The following is a 22,870-nucleotide window of genomic DNA, read 5'->3' as shown; positions in this document are numbered from 1 at the left end:
TTTCTTTTTTTCTTTTTTTTTTTTAACACTTTATTTATAGTTTTTGTTTAACATAACAGTGCTAACACTAAACACAATACAAAGACAGAAACAAAAAGAAAAACAAGTAAAGAAATACTGTATGGGAGACAGAGTTTTCAGTTGCCGGATATTTGTGAGCATCACCTGTAGCATTCTGCTTTTTAATATTCGAGTGACTGGACTCCCGCTGACTTTCAACAAACATTTTTTCCTCTCAAAAGTATCACTTCAGGCACCATTTAGGCACTGACACTGTATAATAAGTATAGATTTTGCACCGGTATTGTCAAAATCCAAACAAGGAAAAGCAACTCATGTGTTAGCATCAAGCTAACAAACTCAGAGTCTTTTAACACTGAGTCTGTCATTGTCCAATGGGATTTTTCAGATCTGTACAAAAACATCATGCACTCAGACTTTGCTTATTAACACAGATTAGTTGTTTCCTTCTGTGAAGAGAAGAAAGAATGAAGATGATTCCTTCACTCTTTGAAAAATCACGCTGAATCCATCCATCCTGACAGAGAGCTTCATACAGCACCACCTCTGGTGTGATAGCGCTGTGCCAAATTGGAGAGAGTTATGTTCCATGGTTGATATCAGTATAATGCACGGGCAAATCATGGCATTCAGAGTGAGGTTTCAGAACAAGAGAGGAGGGAGAAGGGTGAGAGAGTGAGTGAATGAGTGAGTGAGAGGGGAGCAGCAGGTGCAGTTCTGAATCATCAATCACTCATCTGAATGACTTGGACTGATGTAAAAAATAGAAAAAGTCAAACCTGTTCTGAAAAATAATGATATAGGCAAAAGTTTGAGTGGATGGATGGTGGATTGTTTTCATTCCTTTAGTCTGTAATTGTGAGCTTCTTTGTACCACTTGTGCACATTTGTACATTTCTTCATCCCTCCATGCCTTACCACATTATGTTTTCATGCTTCAGTATGTTTAGAGGCTAAGGGAACTGAACAAGGTGCTGTGCTGATTTGCATTTGAAGTGAGAACATGAGGGAGAGAGGACAGTTATCTAAATTTAATATCAAATAGTAACTTAGCTTTAAATTCCCTGCTATAAACAAAATGAAAAAAAGCTGTGGCTTCACTAATATCAGTAAATATCTGTATGTGAGGGGAAAAGCAAACACCTGCTCTCCTTGTATTCGATCTTTTCTTCCTCGGTCTTGCAGCCTCTGCTGTTTTATTTTTCTGATTAATGTATATTTAATGACTGTGTGTGAGAAAAGCATACAGATGTCAAAACATCAACACCATTACCTCTGCTGAACTCTGGAGATTCAGAGAAAGAAACAGTAGAACCTGGATTCTTGTTTGTAAAGGTTTTCCTTCAGCAGGCGATGCTTTGCTTCACCACAGAGTTAACACGATTGACAAAACTGACAAAGTGGCTCACGAGTCTTAAATTTGTTTCAGGCTGAGCGCTTTGATAAAACTGAATAATGCAGTTTAACTGAATTCATTCATCAGCAGCTTGCACAGCTATTTTTACTCCTGCTCCTGCAAAACTTTCCAAAAACAGACACAAACCAAGCCTACAGAGCTCTCAGTGCTTTAATTCTCTGACTAGTTCTGTGTTTGGCTGTGCAGACTGAAAAATGTGTCTCTAGAAGCCAGGTTATTCATCATTGGAGTGTTTGTTGACATGACTGATATCAGCTCATACCAATACTAAACCAATGCAGTGGTGCATCCCAAGTTAATTAAAGTTGGTTTATCAATTATGATTTATTTTTTTGTGTTATATCACATCTACCCTCAATAACTCTTGATGTTATAGAGGTTAAACTGGCACAACTGAGCAGTCAAGGCCACTGTATTTTAAACTCTTTAACCTAAATACAAGCTCTTGTCTATTTGAGTGTGGCTTCTTACTTTCTGCAATGCTTTGAGCAGCCAAATAAGAATCCCTTTGTAGTTTTTCTGAGGTTGTGGTCTGGTTCATGTTGTCTGATGGATGTGTTCCTCACCTTTTGTTTGTAAAAATCTTTTGTTTTTTCCTTGAACTCTGCATGCTTTGTTAACACAGTGGGTCACAACCTTGGGGTGGTGAGACACTTAGAGGGGGTCTCCAGATGCCCTCAAAAACTAAGAATATTTTTTAAATGACACTGTTGATACTTTTACACCAATTTTGTCAAATTTTGACCCATTTTCCTTATTTTTCCCACCAACTTTAACAAATTTTAACACCTATTTTTGTCATGTTTCATCTCTTTCCACCACTTTTTTTCTGCCTGTTTTTGCCCCTTCTAAACCAATTCTTGCCACTTAAGCTTAATGTTAGCTGTATTGACCCATTATTGCTACTATTAACCCTTTTTACACCCATTTTTCCCATTTTAACCACATTTTACCATTTGATATGCCCATTTTTGCTACCAGTTTCTGCCAATCTCTGCCTATTTCTTCTTTCTCAGTTACCCCTTTTTGCCATTTTTTAAAACAATTTTTCACCCCATTTCACCAAATTTCCAACCATTTTGCCAATTTAAAGTCATTTTAGCCACTATTTAACTCCCTTTTACCACTATTAATGCCCATTTTGCCACTTCTAACCCATTTTGTCTACTTTTAAAATTTTATTTCACCCATTTACCCATTGTAGCAATTTTTAAACAAATTTTATGCTTTTTTTTAACAAAGGGGATTTACATTTACATTTACAAAAAGATATTTTTTCTTTGATAAGGGTGGTTATTTTTTCAGGTTAGATATGAAATATAGATATCACAGCTTAACTTTACAATGGACCATGGTTTTGTTGACCTCCATGGGCCCCTAGTTTGGCGAGGCACCCATTTATCCCCCTTTATGGACAGCCTTGTCTGCACATAACTATTCTTGAATGTTCATGGCTGTGTTCAAACCACCTTTAGGTACAGTGGGGGCCCCCAGTCTCCGGCACTTTTATTTTTGGGGTCGCAGGCTGAAAAGGTTGAGAACCACTGTGTTAACAGATGATTGATTGGCGGGCTTCATGGCTTCATTTGTAAACACAGTAAGTAACACACAACACATTTCGGTCTTCCATTGCTATTCTCAAGTACCAAACTTGAGATAACTGTCATCATATTCTAATTTGGGCCTAGCATTACTTGATGCAGTGGACACACTTAAATATTCATCCATTGTTGCTAGCTGGATCTGCACACCAAACGCTCCCTGAGCAAAGTGACTGATGTGTGACGAGTGATAGATTCACGTGATATCTCACAATCATATCTGAGTTTTTATTTAAATAAATAAATAAATTTAAAAAACGAAAAAAAAACAAACAAAAAAAAAAAAGCTTACTGTTCTCCGTGGTGCACAAAAATTGAAATTATGTCAAATTGTGATCATTTTGACTCATATTGCAAACCTGATATGAATTGTTGTTCTAAAAGGAAGTGGTGTTTTTTTGGTGTTATTTTTATGTTGATTAAGAAAGAACTCGAAAAAGGAAGGTAGGGTTTTTTTTTGCTAACTGCCCTAGAAAATTGACAGTTGAATATTTGTATGAATGGTAGAACTTCCACAGCCAAATTGACAGTGTCATTAAAACATATATAGAGTTGAATCTAACACTTAGAGTGTCTATATTGATCCACACTACATATAATTAAACTACACTTTTAAAAGTGTTAAATATTTAACAATTTGACAGATCAGCAGTAACTCTTGAAAATCTGTGGCAAGGTGGATCTCTGGCAAGAACAAAGCAGAGTTAACCTCATAGCAGGGCAATGCATGCTGATGAAGAATATGCTCTGGGCATCCTTTAGGAACACGTAAATTCACAGGGTTAACTTAAACTCAGTGGATAGCTTCACTCATTGTGCATATGTGCCTTACAACAATAACCCACCAGAAACATGACCAAAAGAAACTCAACAGGGATCACTGTACAACAGGGAACACCAAAATACAACTAACACACCTGTCAAAACACATTCAAACACTGTCCAAGGGCATCCCCTTAAAATCACACTGGGCGGAGCTTAGATCAGTTGACTCTTACTGAGTTTAACTTACACTGGTGGATCAACACTGTCAGGTAACTTCAATACTGAAGGCCATTTCACTCAGACTGGAGTTGAAATTACACTTCGGGAGTTTAAATCAACTCAGAAATGTTTAACCCTGAGATATCAAGACTCAAGCTTTTGCTGTGTAACATCTCTGCAGCTGCAAAATAAAGTATCAACTTGGCATTTTGACACATTTGAGGTCAAAGAAATGCTGCAGTTTTTCTTATTTGAAAATTGTATTGGGCCATATTGGGATTTCATCTAAAATCTTTATTTCCCAGCCATAATTCAGACAGAATCATCTCATTCATATCACTCATATGGCCACAGTTGCTTCCAGGTTTTAAGAGTAGCTGGAATTCCACCTTGGTCCCTGGAGAAAATGGGATCCGATTCCACTTAGAGTGTTTCCCAGCCAAAGCTCATCCCTGGAGACTTGTTCCAAAGACCACAGCAGCTCTGCTGCCTGACACTGAGGAGTGATGAGTGAGCGACAGACGACAGACAGGAGTTTCCACAGCCCTACACCTGTTGTCTTATTGAAACACGGGGAGTGGGTATGAATTGACACACTGTTGACATCCCCAGGAGCAGATTTTTGACAAATCCAGCCCCCCGACACCACTCCCACATACATTCCCTGCATAGAAGCATGCAGGGTATCATATTGCATCCAAATATAATAGACCAACCTCTGGCAGTGATTTGGTGCCAGGGTGCCAGTTTATATTTAGAGGCACAACTGTGAGTGATTGTGGCTGGAAAGGAACAACCTCCCTCCCCTGGAGCTCTCTCAGACATCTGCCTCTCTGAAACTGAATACCGCTGGCTGCTAATGCAAGCTGAGGCTTGATTCATGCCCTCCATTAGTTTCTGTCCTCTTTTCAGGTTTGGGTGTCAAGAAGAAGAAGAAGAAGAAAGTAAAATATGCTAAATTTCCTTCGTCTCCAAATAGAGGGAGAAGAATAGGGAGAAGAAGTGAGAGGAAACAACATGTTTACAGTACCAGGACAGGAAATGTGTTGTCTTCATGCTTAACTGTACACTTGCTTGGAGCAGACACAAGTGGAGCAGCAAGAGCAATGACATGTCATGCCCTGAGACCAGCCAGAACAAGCATGCTCAGTTGCTCTGCTCACTATCAGCATGTTACCGTGAAAATGGTGCAAAAGATCACATGGCTGCCTTGTCATTCGGGTCATGAGTCTTTCCAGAGTTTGAATCTGTGTGTAAGTGTGTGTGTGTTTATATCCAACCCGTTTTGTTCCATTATTGTGATGCCTAGGGTAAACCCTCCCAGTTACATGACCACCAACAGGAAGTAAGACATCAATCTGCTGCACATGAATGGCATCCTCCAAGTTTATGCCAACTGGCTCTCACAGTTCCTTATATGGAGGTTCTATTCTTAGCACATGTGCATGATATGAAGAAGGAGTCGCTGCTGCTGCCGGCTCAGTTGTTCCTCTCTCTGTGTGTTTCAAGTTTTTCTCGCTGAAACTTAAATGAATGAGCCCTCACTGATTATACTTTATGTTACAGTTCGGAGAGTATAATGTTCACCATGTAAAGATTGGTGGAGAAGTTCTTTTAAACCTTCATGGTGGCAAAGAAATAGTTGGAATGATCCGAATCACAGAAAATCACAATTTTTTTCCAAAAACGAACTGATTTCTGCATATTTTCCTGCTTATGCAATGGATAATAGGTATGAGAAAAAAATGTTGTACATGTCTAGACTGCATTAAACATGGCTGAAGTGTCAGTGACATCACACTCTAGTTTCTGAAGCAGTTTTGAGGCCAAATGACAGCAGTCGCCATACTGGAAATGTTTTTTCAGTGTGAATTTTAGTCAATATTGGAAATAGATGAAGAGGCAGAGAGAAGTCAGCCTCCTGGGAAATGGTGAAGAGGCACTCGTCCGAGCATGTGCCTACTGGTTTGGGTCAGTCTTTTGCTAAACAAATGCAGAAGACACAAGATAGCCATCACACAAACTGTATGAGTAGTTATTAGTTAACAGTAGAAGATCTACAGGCTGAAAGGTGACAAAATTTGCAACACTTATTTGCTAGTTGCACTTATTTTGAAAAGGAAATTGCCACTTGGGCATAAGGATACTGGCCTACCGAGGATGTCAACATAGAAAACCTCCATTAAGTGGTGTTGTACAGGTCAGAAACGATGGCAGATGTTGATTAAAAGCCTCTGTCTAAAACCTGGAGGAGTAGAGCCAGACAACACTTGTGTATGGTCCATTTCCACTGTCTGATTAGGTTCATTAAAGTTTGACAGAGTTTTTTGAACCCTGATCTTGCTTGGGTTTCCACAGTAGATATCAATCCAGCCTCGATGGTTGACATTGAAAATCAGTTTCCTTTTAGAGATCCAGAGTATTTGACACAGTCCAGTCATAAAAGCACCCGATATGTCTTTGTTTGGTACCAGTTTGTCCTATGGAATGTGTTAAATATATTGTCATATTGTAACTTATATACTTAGATCTAAATATTAACCAATAAAGTTTGTTGGTTAATAGTATTTCAGTGTTCCCAAATGCTGGTAATGCATATCTCCTTGGTCAAAACAATGATTCAGGCTTTTGGGGATGCCTGGTGGGGCTTTTCCATTACATTGGCTCTACTTAGTTTGACTCGGCATGGCAGGGAATTGGATTTTCCACATCAACTGAGCTGCTCATTTCAGGGCGCGTCTAGAGCTGATGACGTAACATTTTGAGTTGATGACGTTAGATAACTGCTCTTCAGTAAGTATAGTTCTAACGAACAAGCACCCATTTTTTTACTTCAAAGTTTCTTATTCTTCTATTGGTAATCCAGCAGGTATTTTAAAGTTTGGTGCATCTGCGGGGCATCCCAGAATGATGACAAACTGCTGTGACGTCACCACAGCACACTTGGAGGCGAGGGCGAGCACTTGGGACCTGCTTCAGAGCAGGACCATTCTAGGCGTGGCTGAGCATAGCCTGGTGTCATCAAACTGGTGATGGAAAGTAAATCGGTATATCTTGGTTTGTATCCAAAAGTCTTGGTGGAAAAGCCCCATTCGATGCTGCCATCAAATCTGTTTCTGTGAATGGTGAAAGCGTGGTAGTTGTGGAGCAGTTCACCTACCATGGCAGTGTTATCCATCAACCTGCTGACTTCGAGGCTTAGGTCAACTCGAGACTTGGACTGGGCATTGTGGCGATGTGCTCACTGAGCAAGGCAGTATGGCACTCACAGTGTTGGAGCATTTGGACAAAAGTCTGAGTCTTTTGGTCCTGGCCTGGTCGCTCACTGATGGCCAGAGGTTCTGGCTTGGCTCCTTTGTGACAACTTCTCTTTCATATGCTTGTGTCTAATGGGATACATGAGCGGCAGCTGCACTTTCATGGGCATCTGGTGCACTTTCCAGGGCCTGATCTACCTCACCAGGTGTGTAGGACATAGTGGGTTGGTCCAGACGTTGGGGGCAGCCACATGCATGGTGAAGGGGTCAGCTGGGAGAGATGGGGCATGGACCTGGTGCAAGCCAAACCAGGAGGCCAGAGCAGTACAGGGCCCAGGTTGATTCGGCAAAAAGCCGAACCGAACCATCTGCTGCCGTACCCAACCTGATCTGAGTGTTTCCATTACCGTTAAAAGCATGCCTCTAAGCCCTGTACAAGACTCTCAAGACTTTCATTTTCCTTCATATGGCTAGTCATGTAAGAGGTCTGCAGGACTAAGTGATTTGTTTTATCAGTCACCTTCTGGCAAGGGAAATTGATCAACCCAGGGAAACAAAACATTTTATTGTAAAATACAGGGATCATACCCAATATAGGCCGACATTTTTCGATGAAAAATGCAGCATGTAGGTCCAGCTAATGCACTAACATTCTTCTTTTGCAGTTGATTCCTGACCAGTATTCTTTACTTCTTGCCCTCCATCTGATATTCATACATCATTGGGATTATGTGACTGCAAACAACCTATAGCATCAAAGCTTAAGATTGTATTGTGACAACCCTAGTCTCTCTCTGTTTAATTTGTTCATGCAAGTTTCATTTTTGCCATTCTCTGGTCTATTCACATCAGGTTTGATAGCAGGATTAATAATTTGAATGTGACTGCTCTATTGGTTTTGATCCAAATTTCTGAACCCAAAAACCTCTACCCAGACATGCAGTGTGACCAAAAACAAGTATAATGTCCATATAATGTCATAGTTTGACAATAATAGCTATTCTGTTGTGTTTGGCATCACCAAGAGAGTGATTTGTGACCCATACAGTGCTGAGTTCTTGGTTTCGTTATATCTCATGCCCATACATGGAGCAGTGTAGTCCTGTGTAGGAGCCAGCTTGAATGCTGAGTAAAAATCAACAACTTACTCTCCCTGAAGGAGTGATGTGTAAGAGCTTTGCTGAATTGGACCCATTACATCATAGTTATCTACACACACTCTGACAACAGATGAAAGAACCACTTCCTCCTTTCTTTTTTTTTTTTTTTACCTGACTCCCAACATTTACACCAGTGGTCCAGAGCTGCACAGCATCATCCAATCACACCCCTTCACAACTCTTCTTCATACTCTCTCTGTGCTGGTTACCAAGGAGACAGTGAAGTGAAGTCTGGGAAGTGGAGCAATGGTTTGGCATGAGTGTTTTTTTTTATATTTATTATTTATTTTCTTTCTCAGTCGACATCCTGGGAACAGAGTATCACCACCTGCACTGTTTTCCAAATTACTCACAATAGGCTGAGTGTTTCCTGTACAGCATGCAGCACGTGCGCCTACATGTAAAGGAGCAGTTATGGCCACCGGCTCCATCACCTGATCTACTTCATCCCACCTGTTCTCACTGTTTTCCCTCCCTGTGATCCCACAATTCCTGGCGGGATGCAAGCACGCTTCCTCTTGCCAGGAATCTGTCAGCTGGGATGGGGAAGTGTGTATTTTAGGACAAGCCTGAACCAGGCAGAGACTGTTTGAATAATGAGCTGACCTTGATCCAAGTGGGCCAGTTTGGGCTGGAACTGTAGTGTAAGAAGGGGCGGTTTACTCAGTGTGTTACACTCTTAGAGAAGAATGCAAATTCAAAAAAGTCAGCTCTGTGAATAGGACTGTAGTGGAGAACAGACACGATAAACTTCAGGAATGCTGTTGTTCTTTCAGTTCCTGCAGCTCATGCACACATGACCACACACTCACATTTACCTGTGGCCAGTGGGATATAAGTTCTTAAGTTCTTTTCCATAAGGTATCGGGCAAAGTCTACATCAGATCCTATGTTTCATGTTTTTGTAGCTTAAAGAATAACCAAACTCCAGAGTTTATGCTGGGAAATGGAAGTTCAAAGTATTTCAAGACAGTCTGGCTCCAGACCACAGCTCTCAGACTCTTGCAGACAACTGTCTCTGTCAGGTTGGAAATACATCATAAAACTTGAAAAATAAAAATACATTTAACTTCCAGTTAGGATGAGGGTTAAGATACTAAAAAGTAAAAGAAAAACCCGACCTGCCAAACTTAATTACACAACATTTTATAGCGCTGACTTAACAGTCAACAAAAAAAGCTTCTCCTCCATGAAAATAGTCAATGTAGCATGGGCTAAACCTTACAAAGCTACTTTAGCTGCTTAGCTGTGTAGGCTACATCGGGAACTTAGCTGAAGACTTTTGACACTATTTTCATTTTTGCACATCTTAAACCTATATTTTCTTCATGTAAAATAGCTTTATAGCTAACTAGCTAGAGCTAACAAAGCTATGTTAGCTACCTTAACCTATGCTATGTTTTCTAAAGCTAACATAGCTACATAGCTAATGTAGCTGTGTTAGCATTACTTACGTTTGCGTTACCTCACCTAGCTAAAGCTAACATATGGCTTAGTCCTAGGCATAGACTGTAGAAAGAATCGGACAAAGCCTGTGTGAAGTCAGCCGTCTGCTTGCAACAGGCGGACTCAAACAGCTCTTGAAGCCAATCCGCGGTGGCTTGCATATTGAAATCTCAACCGAACTTTGGATCAACCTAATGGCCCGCCCACTGAGCTCGACTTTCTGTCAGCTAGCTAGCATTCTGGTTTTTCCTAAATATAATCTAAACCATTATGGTAAAAAAAAATTCACCCCTGAACAGTGAGAGCACATGAAGACATTAGCTAATGAGAGACGTTTGGTTCTTTGAACCAGGCTGTAAACCAGTTTATTTCTAGTGTAAAATGAACGTGTGTCCAGGTGGGACTTCCGTTGTTCCTGTAGCCAGCCTCAAGTGGACACTCACTGTATTGCAATTTTTTGCACTTCCACATTGACTTCATTTTTCAACAAGCATTTATTTTCTTGCCTAAATCTGGTACCAAATCATGGTAGTGTGTTCTCTGCACCCTGCCAAACCTGGGGTCCCTGCTTTCTACAGCTGAGAGGCAGAAGAGATACAGCTGCATTGTTTTTTGACAGATTTATCCACAGTGGAGAAATATCAAGGATTTTGAATGTCCAACCAAAACAACATTTCAGTCATCTTGATGAAAACTAAACATACTTTTTATCAGTTTCAGTCATCACAGATCTATTTTTGTTAGTCTTAGTCTAGTTTTTTTCTTGGAAAAAAGGCTCACGATTAACATTTTTAGTCAGAGTTTTAGTCGACAAAATTAACACTGGTCTGCAGCCTGATCCCCCTCAGATAGCACCTTTGAATTGTCATTGGCAGGGCTGGGTGGAGGGAGTCACAGGCACTACAGGTATGCTGCGTTTGTGTATTTGATTCTTAGCCATAATGTCAAGCTAGACTTATCCTATAGGAAGCGATGGTATATGCTTCTGTAGAACATTGGTTCCCAACCTGGGGTCTGCTCCCTCAACCCCAGGGGCGTACCACAGATGTAAGGGAGAACATGAGGCCTTGTCTGCTGGTTGTCAAAATTAAATTTATGGATCTAAACTTAAAGCTTGATAACTTGCTTACAGTAAAGTTTATTTAAACTAAGGTATTTTGGTCAGAACTCATTTATAAAGACCCATTCTGTTGTGATTTTATCAGACAGCAGGTGAAATTGGTGAAAAGGTGAAAGGGTAGGGAACTACTGCTTTAGAAGACTGGAGATTTTTTAACATTAACATTAACATTGATGCATGACTAACAGATATTATTATCCTGATTATACACACAACCCCATACTCAGGTTTGGATGTTTCCCAACCTCACCTTGTCTATTTTTTAAGGAAGGCTGCAGTCGCATCGAAAACTGCTTCTCTGCTACATGTTTGTTTTCTGGTCCATCATCAATGCGTTCCTGTTCTCCCCCAAATTTTTCAAGGTGGATTGTAAAATCAGCAGGATTTTTTTTGGTCCCTTGCAGCGTGGATGGGGGGTCCAAACAAACAGCCGGGTCTGCTGAGTTTTGTCGCTGCAGCAGAAACTGGGAGGCTTAAAAGAAATCTTCCAAACAGCATGAAGAGGAAAGAACCTGGACCATGACTTTCTCTCTTATTCTCTGTCGGTGTCCTCTGACTCTCTGCCCAGCCAAGTGGAACTGGGTAAAAGGAGGAGGAGAGGAAAAAAGACAGGAGTTCAATACAGAGGTGGATTCAGATTGACAGATGGACAGGAGGAACTGGATCTGTGGACTGACATGTCATGGGAGGGCACTGGGGATTTGAGTTTGGATGTCTAAGTAGCTGATATCTTGAAGTCCCACCAGCGTATTTCCAGCCCTGGGATGCAGACATAACTGTCGTTTCTGTCCTTTACTTATATTCACTTCTGGACTTCCTCCCCCTACGCATGCAGCACATAAACATTCTACTTTACCTCCTCTCTGTCTCTGATTACTGTAGGAAACTGTTTGCTGCAGTGCTGTACAGTGTGTGCGAACCCTCTGCATCTCTCCTCTGCTTTATTTCCTCTCTAATCCCTCTCTTGAATGATTTATTTGAAGGGTGAAACTGGGTAAACACAATAGGGCTGACACAATCCTCTACACCCCCATGACCTCTGCTGCGTCTCTTAGCGCCTTCCTCTTCTCCCGCTCCGTCTCTACGTTCCTGTCTTCCCCTCCATCCTCCCTCGTTCTCTTTCTTTTTCTTGCACTTTCAGCTCCAGTGTCAGCACTTCTTTTCACCGTGTTTGCGTCGCTGTGCTTTATGAATAAATCGGAGCTCGTTTGACTCCCATGAACCCGCACTTCACGGAGCCACCGCTGCTCCAAGCCTTTGGGACCAGGGGCGTGTTGACAGGCTGTGATTTTTACAATATATGTGCGAGACTCATGTGGATTTGGGATTAAATGCTTATGAAGGGTATTAACCCCAGAAAGCTGCACATTCCATTTTTAAGGAAAATATTAAATCTTATGTTTCCTATCTGAAATATAAAGGAAAGCATTCCTTATGGGGGTTGAGGATTGGGGAATTTTTCCTCCTATATCATAAATACTTCAAGTGAGTTGCATATAAGGTTGGTTACCAGTGGTATTTTATTGATTCTGGCCTCATGGGGAATCCAGTTCATATCGCATATTGATTCTGATTCTCGTTTTCTTAGAGATAAAAGAATAAGGACTATTAGGGAAAAAAAGACCATGATATTATTCTGAGAGCTGTTTCGAATATACTATGATGACACACAAGGCTATCAATCATGCTTAAACGTGTGGATATTAGAGGTGTAAATACAAAATGCAGTTTTTAAATGCTGATTTTCAAACCTACATGGCTCCATGTGAAAAGCAATAGCTCCGTAAAACTAGTGACTGGTCGGCCACCCTTGGCGGCAGCAGCTGCAAGCAAGCATTTGTGCTAACTGGAAATGAGTCTTTCACATCGCTATGGAGGAATTTTGGCCAACTTGTCTTTGCAGAATTATTGTAATTCAGCCACATTGGAGGGTTTTCAAGCATGCATGGCCCGTTTAAGGTCGGGCCATAACATCTCAATCAGATTTAAGTCTGGACTTTGACTTGACTGCACCAAAACTTTTGTTTTTGCTGGTGTGTTTTGGATCATTGTCCTTCTGCATAACCCAAGTGCACTTGAGTTTGAGGTCACAAAATGATGGCTCGATATTCTCCCTCAAGATTTTCTGGTAGAGAGCAGAATTCATGGTTCGATCAATTAAGCCAAGTCCTAGGGATCTTCAAAATCTTTCTTGGCAAATGTGAGATGAACCTTTGTTCTTTTTGGCCATCAGTGGTTTTAGCCTTTTAACTCTCATATGGATGCCATTGTTGCCCAGTCCCTTTCTTATTGTAGAATCATGAACACTGACCTTGAATGAGTCTAGTGAGGCCTCCAGGTCTTTAGATGTTTTTGGAGGTACTTTTGTGGCCTCTGGGATGGGTCAGAGATGTGGCCTTGGAGTAATTTTGGTAGGCTGGCCAATCCTAGGGAGGTTCTCCACTGTTCCAAGTTTTTCCTGTTTGTGGAAAATGGCTCTCACTGTGGTTGACTGAAGTCCCGATCCTTAGATAGATCAGACAAAGGGTTTTGACAAGGGGATGGTCCCATTTTTGAAATGACAGCTTATTAGAAACCTACAGAGTTAAAAACAACATTAAATACAATTAAAATTGTTTTAGATTCACTCCTTCTATAACTGTAATCACTTATTTGGTGCTCTATATATTAATCGTTCTATACAGTGAGTGCACTTATGCAAAACTAGGTGACTCACTTGAGTCCACAAAGTTCATTTTTAAAAATATCTTTAATACTTCATGTACATCAAGACTAATGACAAGTAGATTTTATTTGATCCAAGTGTAATTCTATATAAACATTGTATTTAATAGAATTTAGTACATAAAACATTGTTTTATAGACCTGCCCTGCACAATGCTAATATTATTTTGGGAATAAAACAGTTTCTGTAAATCTGGGCAAGCCTTTTAAACTGGGTTGTTGCTTCAGTGACCAAATCACTTTCTATTTTCCTTTTTTATCCATGGCTTTGTGTTCACTCTGGACACTGGTAGCTTCACAGAGTGAGAGTGACTTTTCTTTTTGATTGTTTAATCTCTCACTGTAGAGCCACTTTAATGACATGTTAAATCCACTGCCTGGCCAAAAAAAAGTCGCCACCAAAGAAAGGTCACACACTCCAGTATTTCGTTGGACCGCCTTTAGCTTTGATTACAGCATTCACCGGGATTGTTTCGATAAGCTTCTGCAATGTCACAAGATTTATTTCCATCCAGTGTTCCATTTTTCACCAAGATCCTGTGTTGATGAAGGGAGAGTCTGACCACTGCGCAAAGCCTTCTCCAGCACATGAACACCAAAGATCCTCAATGGGGTTAAGGTCTGGACTCTGTGGTTGCCAATCCATGTGTGAAAATGATGTCTCATGCTCCCTGAACCACTCTTTCACAATTTGAGCCCGATGAATCCTGGCATTGTCATCCTGGAATATGCCCGTGCCATTAGGGAAGAAAAAATCCATTGATGGAATAACCTGGTCATTCAGTATATTCAGGTAGTCAGCTGACTTCATTCTTTGGGCACATAAATTTGCTGAACCTAGACCTGACCAACTGCAGCAACCCCAGATCATAGCACTTCCCCCACAGGCTTGTACAGTAGGCACTAGGCATGATGGGTGCGTCACTTCACATGCCTCTCTTCTTACCCTGATGTGCCCATCACTCTGGAACAGGGTAAATCTGGACTCATCAGACCACATGACCTTCTTCCATTCCTCCAGAGTCCAATCTTTATGCTCCCTAGCAAACTGAAGCCTTCGTTGCATGCCAATGATTTGACCCCTCTTAAACAGACTAACATCTTTTCCAAGACCACAGGATGTGTCTTTCGACATGGTTGTTTAAGAAATGAGAAGTTACTGATTGCATCAGCTGGGGTTAAATAACTTGTTGCCAGCTGAAAGATAATCACCCATGCAGTAAATATCCAATAGGAGGCTCGTACCTATTTGCTTAGTTAAATCCAGGTGGCGACTTTTTTTTTTGGCCAGGCAGTGTAAGTTATTAGTGCTGTTGCAAGGTTTTTTAAAGTGCCTAAACAAGACAAAGTACAACGTTAGCATCATAAATTTAGCATTTTGGAGCTCATGTGTTCCTGTAAACCTGTCAGGCTTTTAAGTCTGGAGGATGGGGGTTAAAGCAATGTGGTGTGTATTTTCTAATGCTACGTTTAGCATTTAACATAAGTAGCAACCCATCATTTTCCTACTAGCTGGCAGCCAGCAAGCTTCTGTGCTAAGCTAACATGTTTAGTTCTCCTTGGACAGGTCTGTGTGTTTGTTGCTTAGGTATCTTGTGATGTTGTAAGCGTGTGCTGTTATGAATGTTTGTAGCACCTTTAGCATGCAACTTTAGCATCAGCTCTGTGGTTTAGAGTAGCTCCATGGTTTGTTAACCTTTGCACATGGAGGTATTACTCACTACTGTTGTTGCTGTTGCTGTTAGTTGCTGTCATGCTTCCTCTGGTGGCAGAGGCTTGCACTGTGTTAAACTGAATGAATGACTGGAGCCAGCTACTCCAGTGTTGACACTGCCTTCCTTGCTCACACCGCCATCTTGTGGAGATCTACATAAAACTTTGGAATTCTCCCAGCCTGCTTAAGGTCACATATCGCGCAAAATATACTTTTTCAGCCTTTTCCTGCTAAAATATGTGCCCCTGGCCTGTCCACAACCCCCCCCAAGAATCAGAAACCCCCCCTCCTTTCTCCTCCTTTCAGAAAATGTGTGCTGAAACAAGCCGTTCTCAGATTTTTCCTTCATGATGTCATGTGAGGAGTTAGCACCGCCTCCAGGTTTGGTTAGCCCTTTTGGTTAGCCTTCCTCTCTGGAGAACCACATCCATTAAGCCACATCCATTTCCTGGGAGGGGATTGGTCAGGGGTGGAGTAGTCAGACAGCTTATTAGCATTTAAAGTCACAGACACAGAAACAGCTCGTTCTGAGCAGAGCTGAAACAGAGGGGATTTTTAGACATCCAAAAATCCAACACTGGAGTGTTTTTTTTCAGCACCAAACTTCACAGGCATGTTTGGGGACCTCTGAGACCAATATAAACTTGTTGTTAAAGGGTAAAATATGTGACCTTTAATACTCTACCAGTCTCTTGAACCAGAGCCATATTTGACCAATGAATGTTTGCAAACATCAGCAACTGTTTTGAATAAAAAGTTCTGAAAATACAGAAAATTTCAGTATACTGTGCAGCACTAATTCATAGTCTTCATGTAGGTTTAACAGCTGACCTGGTTAAGACACCTGACACCTTTTGTTTGCAAAAGCTAAAAATAAAAAATATAATTCACTGTGTTGTTATATGAAGTTTTTAATGCTGCAACATTTTTGTATTTTGAGATATAGCTCTTTTTTGCGTGGTGGAACTTGTGTATTTTTTTTGCAAGCAACTCTTTTCAGTGCATTTCTCGTATCAACAGAAATATACATCAACATTTTTTGGTGACAGGATTGGAAATGCTTTTTAGAGTAAAACAAGCTTGAAAGAACCGAAATAAAGATTTTTTTTTTCTAAATATGTTAGTTTTGTTTTTTTTTTTCACGAGTAGATAACCGTTATATCAACTTCCCCCGTCACTTCTCCTCATGTGACCACAAAGGGCCACAGGCAGATAAATCTAGAACGTTGCTATGCACACTTCTAAAAATATACCTTATTTTTGATCAGAAACATTTCTGTGATTGCCAGAAAAATCCATGTCAACTTCTTCCTTTTTGCTCTTGTCTTGCATCCTGACTTCCGTGTCAAGACTCACATCTATCTGACCCACATTTGAAATCACCTCTTCTTTTCTCATAGCCTCAGTGCAGAGTTGTTGGTCGATGTGTGAACTTTGAAAGTCTGCGTTTATGCTATGGTAGGCCAACTGCTGCTGGCTTCTTCTCTGCACTTAAGATAAAGACTGAGCCTGAAATTGATCTTCATATCTCACTCTCAGGAAGAGGCAGATAAACATTTTCCTCCAAACTTCAAGAACAATAAAACTAAATCTGTTTGTCTTCCTTCCACAGATGCAGATACTCGACAAGTTCCCAATTGAGGGAGGGCAGAAAGACCCAAAGAAGAGGATCATCCCATTCCTTCCAGGTAATAGTCTGCTCCATAGCTGCAGTTATCTGAACAGGCTCTGGTATTAATAATGTATGGCTGGCAGTAGTGCAGCATCAATATGAGCTGGTTACTGATGCCTGCCTGTGCTGCATGTGTGTGCCTCTGTGTGTATGAATGTATAGATGTGTGTAACTGCTGACAAATCACAGCTGTGTGTGACGTTTTTATTAAAGGGCGTTGTTGAATCGGGTTGTCTTTTCTAACTGAGGTTGTTATTCTACATGTGTTTAATCACTTGATAAATATACAGGATAAATGTGTGTGTCCTCACATTGAGTGGAGTCATGCCACACATGCTCGTCTCTCCTGCTGTAAGTCGTCTCCTGACATTCAGGCTCATGGCGACCTACGGGACGGTGTGGCAGTGATCGATGACGGTGTTTGTGGCAGTTCAGAGTGCGGGGCAGGAGGGCTGACAGCGATTTTGCTAATCACACACACATGTCTAGTGTGTGAATGTGTCAGAGCTGGGAAATATATAGAGTTCATAAGATGTAGCCATCAATTTTAAAGAAGACAAAGTTATGAACACATTTTTTTTAGCTGTACACTCAGGTTATCTGACTGAACTATGATAAAAAAAAAACATCAGTGCTGGTGTTATTTCTGACATTTGCACCAAACTGATAAAAATCTGCATTTTATGGCTTTTAATTAGCTCAAATGGATGTCTGGTTTAAAAAATCTTTTTTTGACAAGGTTCTATGTCACAAACCTAATATTAAAAGTAGAACATTACCACCTCTAACCATCTTTACCATTCAGAGACCACTCCCATCCTCTCCTGCACCTGCACTGCTTCGGCTCTGAGAGCTCTGGCTTTAGAAACGCCGGTGCTGGAGCCAACGGCCCAAACAGGTAGTTTTCAGGACCACCACGGTCCACCTCCACACTACAGCCTGCTTCAGGGGACTCTGGAGGGGAAAAATCCTCCACCTCTACAGATGGCTCTGGGGCAGCAGTGCTTCAGGACTCATGTGTCACTTTCTGGCAAAGGGACGTCACTGTCGTTCCCGCCTCATCTGGAAAAAAAAAAAAGAAAAAAGTGGCCGTAGTCTTTTGATCAAATATCTTTTAGTTGTTGTCACGGTGTAGTCATTTCTACCCTTTCTAATTTTGGTTCATTTTTTTCATCTATGAAAATTGAAAACATTTTTGTCTTACTTTTAGTCCAAGCATTTATTTTCTTGCCTAAATCTGGTACCAAATCATGGTAATGTGTTCTCTGCACCCTGCCAAACCTGGGGTCCCTGCTTTCTACAGCTGAGAGGCTAAAGAGATACAGATGCACTGTTTAGTCATCACAGATCTATTTTTGTTAGTCTTAGTCTAGTTTTTGTCATGGAAAAAAAGGCTGTGGATGAACATTTGTAGTCAGAGTTTTAGTCAACAAAATTAACACTGATCAGATGCTACTGCTTTCTTCTTAACAAACAGCTTTCACATGCACATCCACCACCGTCTGGTGGTAGCACCACATCAAAACTAGGGGCTGGTAAAAATAATGGGAAAAATATAGTTTTAAATAAAATTCTGAAAATCTCTCTTTTTTAGAATGTGTGATTGAATATTGAAAAAACATTGCCCATCTTGCACCTCAACTGTATGGGTGAGCATTAAATTTGGCATTTCAGGCAGAGGTACCTTGTATTTATTGGTAAAAATATTGGCATAGCAGACTCCAGTCACATACTTATCCCCTTCTCGCTGCTTCCTATAGCTAACTGTCTGTAGTAGACTTTATGGTGCACTCATCGGTGCATAAAAGATTTTGAAAATGTCTCTAGAGGCAAGAATTTGCTTTAATGCTTCAAAAATGTAGAATAATTAACAACACAGTTTAAATACTGTCACTATTGTTTCACGTAAGACGATCTCAAACCATTTTACCTCTGAATGTTATTGTTTTTAACTGTCATCGTTGTTTTTTAGAATGAACCTATGCCTTGAAGTCATTGTAAATGAAGGGGATTTAAATAAAGGTGTGATATGCTGTCATTGCTTTTGCTCATTTAACAGCAATGAGGATCGGAAATAGAGGTAAAATTTTCAAACAATGGTCTCATGCCTGTAACGATCATAAGGAAAACCATTAATCCATTGTAAATTCTTAGCACTTTATTAAAACAGACTGTAGATTGAGGGAAAAAGACTTAAAATGTTTACTCTGTGTTTATGTGCTCTTATTCACTCTCGTTGTTCTCTCATCAGTCTGTAAGGTATGAAAGCAGTAAAAGTTGCTCTCTCCTTGTAGAAACTTTGTTTTGTGAAGGATGTGGGTAAATATTGATGGGATAGTGAACATTGGTTGTTGTATTGTGGTGTACAATGAATGCAAATTATCTGATATAACAATGCTCACGGAGAATTCAGACACCACTACAAAATGGCTAATTCACTAAGTAGAGTAGTGTTTCCCAACCATTTTTCCTTGGAGCCCCCCTTACATGTAAAGCAGACCCCCCCCCCATGACCCAAGAGAGAAGAAAAAGTGATACACACACACCAAAAATCAACATAGATTTTAATTATTTCACTGATAAAACCCTAAAAATCATGGTTTTAGTCAATATGTGTAAATCTAATTTTGGCGGTCTGATAACAGACCCCCCCCCAGGATCTTTGGGGACCAGGGGTTGGTACCAGTGAAGTTGGGCATATAGTGAACAGAGTGTGAATTTGGAGTTAGCCTTACACTTCTGTTTTCATAGCCATGGTATCACACAGTAGGGCTGGGTAATTTTTTGGGAGCAGAGATTTTATGCTCTGTACATTATGCATAAATACAAGTGTGTTTTTTCTGAATAGTTTACTAAAATCCTACTTTTCCAGTTCATTTTAATGTTTTTCTTCATCAGAATGAGAATAACATAAAAAATTATTGTCCCTTCCGTATAGCAATCAATGTCAAATTTGCTATATTAGCCAAAATCGCAGTTACATATTGTTTTTCAAATCGTCCATCCCTACTTTGATTTATATTTTATTGTGTTGGTTATAATATTGAATGATTTATTGCTTATGCTGAATAATACAAAAGATGAGCAACCTAGAAATAATCGCATATTAAATCACAATCACAATATTAGGGAAATAAATCGCAGTTCAGCTTTTTTCGCAAATCGTTCAGCCCTGTCAAACAGGTTTCAATAGTTTGATTTTCACTAGAACCGTATCAAAGTTCAGTCCAGTCAGCTCACTGTAAACTCTTTACACCCCCCCCTCCACCCTCCTCCTTCTGAGTGCATGTTTTTTCTCATGCTGATACTCACAGCCACACAAAAGCTATTTGGAAACCAGCCAAATGTCCACCTCCCTCTTATCTATGAAGCCAGTGGCACCAGATGCAAACATCATTGACCGTCTGTGTTTGTATGAGGATGTTTATTTGAGGATAAACCTCTCTGCCCTGCTGTGTGACACTAACAGAACGAGTTAAACTGCAGAGCAGTATTTCAGATTAGGATGAGTTTATTTAGGCCTGCATCAACAAATCGATAAAACTGATGATTAAAAGTATTCCTGGCATGTTATTTATTCATTCATAGCATTGCATGATTATTATGTCACTTGTGTTGTGGAGCTGTTTAGGTTACACACTTACATTGGAGTGGCTTTAAAACACTTGGCCAGCTTAGGCTGTGTTTAAACCTGCTCTATAAATAAACTTTTCTTTCTTTCATTACAACCTCAATTCCAAAATATTTGGGGCTCTGTGTAAAAATGTAAATAAAAACAAAATGCAATGATTTGCAAACCTCATTAACCCATATTGTATTCACGATAGAACAAAAACAACATATCAGATGTTGAAACTGAGACATTTTACCATTTTATGAAAAATATTAACTCATTTTGATTTTGATGGTGGCAACACATTTGAAAAAGTAGGGACAGGGCCTTCTGTCTTCTTTTATCTTTGAACTTTAGTTGCCCCATCCAAACTTTTTTGATATTTGTTCGATATGTCTGCTGTGAATAAAATAAGGGTTCATGAGATTTGACAATCATTGCATTGTTTGTATTCACATTTTACACAGTGCCCCAACTTTTTTGGATATGGGATTGTACAATGATGGTTAAGGTTTAAGGATCAGTGAATAATATGGGGGGAAATGTTTATAAAACACTGTTTTTCATGGACTGTGATGAGACGTTGGCAAGCTTGAGATATGTTTATTTTCAGGTATGAAATGAAATGAGAAATAATGTTGGTTGAGCTGTCGAGCATTCACTATCAATCATGTTCCCCCCAGTATTCCCATCAAAATATAAGCAGGAGAGAGGAGAGATGTGTTCGGCCACAAGCACAAGAAAAGCAATTGCATGCGTGTGTTTCTTTGATTGTCAGTGAATCAGAGGAACTGGAATGATGAGCTAACCATAGTCTGACCAATCAGAAAATGACTAAGGTCTGAATAGCATCATATAATCATTTAAAGCTTGCTCCTACTAGGACTGGGCATTATTCAGTTTTTAATACTGTCTTTAAACTGTTTCAATAGTTAAACTTTTTCAAATCTGTTCTGTAGTATAGAGTCTTACTCCCACATGATTAAAACCCAGATAATTGATAAGTGATACTGCTGATGGAAATAGAAACACACTCTTGTGGCATTTTGATAAATATGCACATGTTACATAGCATTTTTTTTATGAAGGCAGTAACTAGGGATGGGTATGAGTATTCAAGTACTTCAGGAATGTTTTTATTTTGACTGATTTATCATTATATGTGGACTCAAACTTTGCAGGACTGTTTAATGCACGGTCTTAAATGAAGGGGAAATGACTTCCTGTTTGGATGCAGACCTGCTTTTTATTTTGAAAGAAAATGCAGAACTTTTGGGAAAAGGAACTTCCTATGGGTAGAAAAGAGGGTAGCAGTATAAAGGTAAATATTTGATAACATGAGGTGCAGATGACTTGACTTGTCCACTGAGCTGTTTTTTTTTTGTTTTTTGTTTTTTTTAAGTGAATTTAGACGTTAAGGAGTGGCAACATACTTATTTCCAATCACTGTGGCTGAAGGGAGATGATACCATAATTCACCAGAGTGTGCTTAGAGGGACAAAAGGCATGTAATTAATCTTGATAAAAAAATTAGTGCATTAATTATGGACCTTAATTAATCACAGCTAATGCATAAATGCTGACGGCCCTAATGAAAAGCTGTTTGATTTATTGAATATGTCGCCATTCGCTAAAATGTCGCTAAAATGTTTGCCACTGGTACTAATAAATAGGAGTGTAATGATCCATTAATGGATATAGATAGGCTGATCTATAGAAAGTCAAAACATTGATCCACACTTACACCTTTAAGCTGCAATTTTATTTTGAAATTCCTCCCACATGCCTGTTGTCAGCACAGCTGCATGTCCTCAATAAGCAAACAGTAGCAGCAGTCACTAACAGTTAGCAGCCGAGTTAAAGAGGACATACGTCGGACATAGACTACACCACCTTATTTTGCAAACTAAGTTTTCATTTTTTTAATCTGTATTCAACTGCTTTATGACATCATTGACAGACAAATTACTCTCCCCTCGTTATGGCTGAAGTAGCATGAATGGTGTCTGATACAGGCTCTACAGATACGCATAGAGGGAAAAATCTGCTGTTTCATGCCTCCTCCTTCTTGATTGCTGTTATAAAGTCAACATGTTTTAACATAAATGTCCATATTATTCTCGTAATTTGAGAAAAATCAG

General features: G+C 40.0%; 1 protein-coding gene across 4 annotated transcripts in view; it reads left to right on the top strand.

The window, feature by feature from the left end:
• Positions 1–22,870, top strand: part of sh3pxd2aa (SH3 and PX domains 2Aa) — a 227,897-nt gene that overhangs the window by 46,620 nt on the left and 158,407 nt on the right. For all 4 annotated transcript variants that reach the window (XM_041786334.1, XM_041786333.1, XM_041786332.1 and 1 more), the window contains exon 3: positions 17,057–17,132. In XM_041786334.1, the coding sequence (XP_041642268.1) occupies positions 17,057–17,132 (76 nt within the window). The remainder of the gene's footprint in view (positions 1–17,056; positions 17,133–22,870) is intronic.

This window comes from Cheilinus undulatus, linkage group 4, assembly GCF_018320785.1.
Source record: "Cheilinus undulatus linkage group 4, ASM1832078v1, whole genome shotgun sequence".
NCBI classification, from domain to species: domain Eukaryota; kingdom Metazoa; phylum Chordata; class Actinopteri; order Labriformes; family Labridae; genus Cheilinus; species Cheilinus undulatus.
Note: the sequence above shows the minus strand (reverse complement) of the source record. Positions and strands in the feature narration are given on the sequence as shown.